This window comes from Sorex araneus, chromosome 6, assembly GCF_027595985.1.
Source record: "Sorex araneus isolate mSorAra2 chromosome 6, mSorAra2.pri, whole genome shotgun sequence".
In the NCBI taxonomy this organism is placed as follows: domain Eukaryota; kingdom Metazoa; phylum Chordata; class Mammalia; order Eulipotyphla; family Soricidae; genus Sorex; species Sorex araneus.
Genome location: NC_073307.1, coordinates 106,487,829 through 106,493,015, shown reverse-complemented (window position 1 = coordinate 106,493,015; position 5,187 = coordinate 106,487,829). Strand labels below are relative to the sequence as shown.

The window sequence follows — 5,187 nt, the reverse complement described above, 5'->3', positions numbered from 1 at the left end:
GCTGTGCTTCCTGTGCCCGTACCACACCTCCACCAGCATCACTGGCAGTCGTTTGTCCCAGCCCCTCCCCTGGCCCCCCTATCCCTGCCTGCTTCTAAAGAAGAAAACGTGGATCGAAGGGATAGTGCAGTGGGCGGGGCACTTGCCTTGCACACGGCTGACCTGGGTTTGATCCCGGGCATCCTATATGATCCCTCAAGCACTGCCGGGAGTAATTCCTACGTGCAGAGCCAAAAGTAACCCCTGAGCACCGCCAGCTGAGACCCCCAAACCAGAAAACAAGAGATCATGACAGTCACAGAGGGGTGAAGGGTCCAGATCTCCTGTGTTTATTTCAGTAGCCTGGAGTCAGCAGCAGAGCAGGGCTCCTCGCTGGCCAGCACAGGCAGGGCTGTGGTGCCCGTGTGGCCTGTCCCGGGCAGTGCCAACTGCCCTAGGGCCCTGAGGGAGCAGTGGTCTCATGGCCGACTGGGTGCTGGGCCGAGGCTGTGCCGCAGCCCCCCCTCCCGTGTTGGGCCAGAGCCGCTAGGAAAGGGGCTGTCCCCTTCCCTGTTCCTCTCATCACAGTGGTTTCCCTGGATTCTCCCTGTTCGCCTCGGGCAGGCCTTGCCCAGCACTGCCCCCCGGTGGATGCTAGCAGTACAGGGGCCGTGTCTGCAGGCTCCAGGCATCGGAGAGGCTCGCCAGGTCTGGCACCAGGTGGCGGCACAGAGCCGGGCTGTCCGAGCGGGCGGAGAGCTGGGCACACAGCGTGGCGAGGCGGCAGGGTGGGCCGCAGGGCTCCGAGGGTGGGTGGCCCTTGTGGTAGAGAAACCAGAAGGTTTGGAAGAGCTGCGGGTCACCCCGCATGCGGTACACCAGGTCGTGCCAGGCGGCAGGCAGCGCGTTGGGAAGCCCGTAGGTCTCTCGAGCCCGGTAGAGCAGCTGCCAGTGCGGCGTAGCCCCGGGCTGGTTGGCCTGGGTCAGGTTCAGGATGTAGGTCTCATGGTCCAGGACCACATGGGAGCTCCCGGAGTAGTTGCCGTCTATTTGGTAGACCCGGTAACCTGCCAGGAGCAAGGGCTGACTCCGAGAGGGAAGGGCAGGGGCCCACCAGCCGCCGGCCCCACCCGGGCTCACCCCGCCCAACGACTCCTTTCTTCCCCCCTCGCTCACCAGGGTTAAGGCCAATGTAGGTGGTGGCACTGGGCGCCAGGAAGGCCACAGAGAGTGGCCTGCTCAGAGTCTCCTCATCATAGAAGACCTCAAACTCGTCTACATGCGTGTGGCCGAAGAACTGCCCAGCCAGGGTGTTCTCGTACCTGACCAGAAGACGCTGATTTTAGAAGGTTCTAGGGAAGTGGGGAGGAAGAGACCCGTAGCAAGTGGGTCTTGCTCCACCCCTCCCATTCACGCAGGGAAAGCAGGGGTGGGATGAGATGCTCTCGGAATGGAACATCCCCACTTTGGACTCTGCATCCAACCCCCACCCCACCCTCCTTCCCACCTGGCAACAATGCGGTAATAGTTCCAGCTCCAGCTCTTCAGGCAGTGCCCCGGGGGGATGTGGCCAATTATATGCACCTGTGGGGAGAGGCTGATGAGGGCAGGAGAGCCAGGCAGAGCAGGTACACACCTCTCCGACAGAGCTACATTCCTAGCCAGAGGGGCGGCAGCGGAGGAAGATTCTCCAAGAGCAATTGGGCGGAACCCCACAGTGCCACGGTCCGTGAGCTCCCGGGCGCCCCGGCTCCGGCCTGCGGCCTCGGCCTCGCTCCCTTACTTTGTCTCCTCGGTCCTCCGCCGCCTGAAGCTCCCCCACCAACCACTGGAGCTGTCCAGCAGGATCTGTGGAGTTGATTAAGAGCCAGAAGTTCTCCCGGGAACAAAAATTCATATTGAGAGAGATGAGGCGGAGGCCAGGTTGCGGGGAAAGGGCATAGAACCCTCCAATTCTGAAAACAAAGGGAACGACAGGGAAGTCAGTGTGTGTTTCCCAGCCCTGGGCCTGCACGCCCAGACCCGAGCTAAGAGAACAGGACATCCTCCAGGAGGCCAAATGGTACTGATTAGAGGGCCCTGGGGACTGTGAGGAGTGGCTGAGGGGACTCGGGCCACAAAGGACACCAGAGTGAGCTCAGCCCGTTCAGAGGGAAGGGGGGCTGGGAGAAGGGAAGGCGTTTTAGAACAGACTCACATGAGTGGAAAAGAACAGCATGGGCAGGTGGGGTGGGGATGGAAATGAAAGGGGGGTCACACAGGGAGTTCTACAGGACACGACAAAGACTCGGGCAGTCCCAGCTAATACCGCGGTGCCCTGCTCCCTTGGCTGCCGTCTGCCTCTTTTTCCCCTCTCTGGGTACCTGAGGGTCCGAAGGGCTTCGGGCGGCAGCCAGGGCTCCCAGGCCTCGGCCATGGCCTCATAGAGCCAGCGGGAGGACTGGTTGCCCTCGATGAAGGGCGGAGGGAAGCCGTTGACGGGCGTGCTCTCATGGTTGCCCACGGCAGGGTACACGGGCACTGGCCCCAAGAACTTCTTCACCAGGGCCGTGACCGTGGTCAGGGCTCGCAGCTGGTCCTGCCGAGACTGGTGCCAGACGTTGTGGGCAGGGATGTCTCCGGTCCAGTATACCATGTCAAACGGGCCAGCCGGGCCCAGCCCACTCAGCAGGCTCTCCAGGGTCCGCAGGGGCAGGTCGCACTTGCTGTACTCGCCCCAGTATCCAGCCCCGGGACGGGAGGCGGGGGGTGGGCCGGAGTCCCCTCGACAGCACAGCGGGTTCTCGCAGTTGGGATCGGCCCCCTCGCGATAGTCGTGATCCCAGTGCAGGTCGGTGAGGAAGAGGACGCGGCTGACGGGGGCCCCCGGGGCTGGAGGCCGGGGTGGCTGCGGGGCTGGCTTTGGCACGGAGGGCAGAGAGATGTTCCACGAGGAGAAGATGTCCCAGTGCCCACAGGAGTTGCCCAGGAGCAGGCCGCAGGCCTCGGACGGGCTGAGCACTGAGCGGGTCCACACCTCCACCACATCATCCTCGAAGAGCTGGACGGCTGACTCACATACGGCTGGTGGCGCGATCTTCATCTTGGTGCACATCTTGACGGCCATGGAGCCCACCCATGCCACACTGGGCTCCTTCTGGATAAGGGCGGGGGGCAGGAGTGAGAGGTAAGAGACAGAGCCCAGAACAGTGCTCGTTCCCACCCTGTCTCCACATTCACGTGGGCCTGGGCCAGATCCAGGGTGGAAGCAGCCCCATGCACCCCTGAACCCACAGACAGGAGTGCCGTGACCCAGAGAGTACCAGTACACCAGTACTTTTTTTTCTTTCTTTATGGATCACACCCTGCGATACTCAAGATTATTCCTGGCTCTGCACTCAGGGATCACTCCTGGCGGGCTTTGGGGACCATGTGGATGCTGGGGATTGAACCGGGGTTGGTCTCATGCAAGGCAAACGCCCTAACCGCTGTACTATTGCTGCAGCCCATCAGCACCAGTACTTCCTCTTCAACTCTGGCCCTTCAGACCTTATCTCGTCTGGCTGGCTTTCTCAGGCACTGTCTGCAGAATGCCCTGGAATTTGAGCTGGGCAGAATGAGAAGCTGGGGGTGGAGATTGGGGGGGTTGGGACACAGGGGAGGGTGGGAATCACCTAGGCAGAGGCAGGGCCCCACAAAGTTCCTTCCAAACCAGGGCCGGCTAATTTTTACTTCTGGTGGGGCTGGGGAGTTGGGGCCACACACACACAGCGGTGCCCAGGGCTTACTCCTGGCTCTATGCTCAGGAGTGACCCTTGGCAGGGTCCAGCGGCCATGTGCAGTGGCAGAGATCAAATGGGTGGGACATGTGCAAGGCCAGCGTCTTCACCGCTGAATACTGGCTCCCCAGCCCCTGAACTTGCCTCAATTCTAGTCCCCGTTGAGTTCTTAGCAATAGAGGGGCCGGGCTGGCGAAGCCCAGTGGAAGCAGGCGGGCTGCGAGGTGGGGGAGGGAGTCCCAGCCCGGGCCTCCCAGCTGTGTGCCCCGGAGCGAGTGACGCGCAAGACATGGGTCAAAAACACGGGACGGAGCCCTGCGCGCACCTCCTCCACCGGCTTGTTTTGGTCCGCGCGATAGCGCGGCGAGGGCGCTCGCCAGGCGCGCAGCTGACCAGCGTTCCATCCCGGCGCCCCGACGGGAGTGACCCCTGAGCGCACTAAAGTCAGGTGCCCGCTAGCAGGGTGCTCAGAGGCGGGGGCCCTGTTGGGGCGTCAGGATGCCCCCGCGCGCCCCCCCAGCGCCGCGCCGCCGGCTCCGCGCTCACCTTCAGCCCGAAGTCGAGGGCGGCGAAGAGCCCCTTGCAGGCCGGGCAGGTGAGGTTCCGCCAGCCCAGGACGTGCCGGAGCCGGGGCACGATGCGGCTGAAGGCGTCGCGCTCCAGCACGGGCAGCGGGCGGGCGGCGGCCGGGCGCCAGGGCAGCAGCCAGGGCGCCAGGGCGAGCGCCAGGAGCAGGCTGAGCGCCGGCAGTCCCGGGCCGGGGGCCGCGGCGGCGCCGGTGGCGCGAGATCCTCGGCGGCGGGGCATGGCCCCGGCTTCCCGCAGCCGGCGGCTCGGCGCGTCCCAGCCCGCTGGCGGCCGCTGCCAGGGAGGCCGCCCGGCCCGCGCGGTCGGCTGACAGCTGGGCAGCGAGCCGCCGCGCAGCTCCGCCCCTTCCTCTTCCTCCCGGCCGGCTGAGTGGGCCGGGCGCGCCCCGACCCTCCCTCCCCGCCCGCCCCACGCCCACCGCCCACCCCCCGCGGGCTCCGCGCCCCGCCCCGGCTGGCGCCGCGGGCACGGCGGGCACCGCCGCGGGCCCCGCTCCAACCGCCCGGGCGGCCAATCAGGGGGCCAGGGACGGGCCCGCCCCAACCCCCCCGCCCGCACGCCCGCCGCGGCCCCGGGCGCAGCACTCGGGACGCGAGCCGGGCCGCTTCCCACGCCCGGGCCACCCCCCACGGAGGAGGTTTTGAGTCACGCTCGAGTCACCGGCAGGTGGAAGGGACTCCTGCTGGGGTGCCCTCTATCGCGGAAACCGAGGCTCGGGGACGGTGACGGGACGTAGGTAAAGGCAGCCCGGACCAGAACTTGGCTCTTCCACCTCCGTGCGGCCCTCCGATGGACAAACCTGACGTTGTCCCGGTCGTAGGCGCTTCACTCCACGCCCTGTCTAATTACTGGGCTTCCGTGC

The 5,187-nt window shown here is 65.5% G+C and overlaps 1 protein-coding gene across 2 annotated transcripts; it reads right to left on the bottom strand.

The window, feature by feature from the left end:
- Positions 1–306: 306 nt before the first annotated feature.
- On the bottom strand, positions 307–4,709 carry SMPD1 (sphingomyelin phosphodiesterase 1). 2 transcript variants are annotated; one of them, XM_004621178.2, is made up of 6 exons: positions 4,284–4,709; positions 2,343–3,115; positions 1,763–1,934; positions 1,487–1,563; positions 1,156–1,301; positions 307–1,046 (listed from the first exon to the last, which is right to left on the bottom strand). In XM_004621178.2, exons 1-6 carry the CDS (start codon positions 4,542–4,544, stop codon positions 634–636), a joined length of 1,842 nt encoding a protein of 613 aa, XP_004621235.2. In that variant the 5' UTR covers positions 4,545–4,709; the 3' UTR covers positions 307–633. The 2 variants fall into 2 exon arrangements, with proteins under 2 accessions (XP_004621235.2, XP_054997740.1); XM_055141765.1 differs by lacking the exon at positions 4,284–4,709 and having other exon boundaries at positions 2,288–2,472.
- Positions 4,710–5,187: the final 478 nt, after the last annotated feature.

Bases quoted from the DNA above. Each gene is read 5' to 3' on its own strand.
- SMPD1 (XM_004621178.2), bottom strand. From the start codon at position 4,544: ATGCCCCGCCGCCGAGGATCTCGCGCCACCGGCGCCGCCGCGGCCCCC. The intron at 1,302-1,486 runs GTGGGAAGGAGG...TCTTCTGGTCAG, and splicing joins TATTACCGCATTGTTGCCAG to GTACGAGAACACCCTGGCTG. The intron at 1,047-1,155 runs GTGAGCGAGGGG...TGCTCCTGGCAG, and splicing joins CTACATTGGCCTTAACCCTG to GTTACCGGGTCTACCAAATA.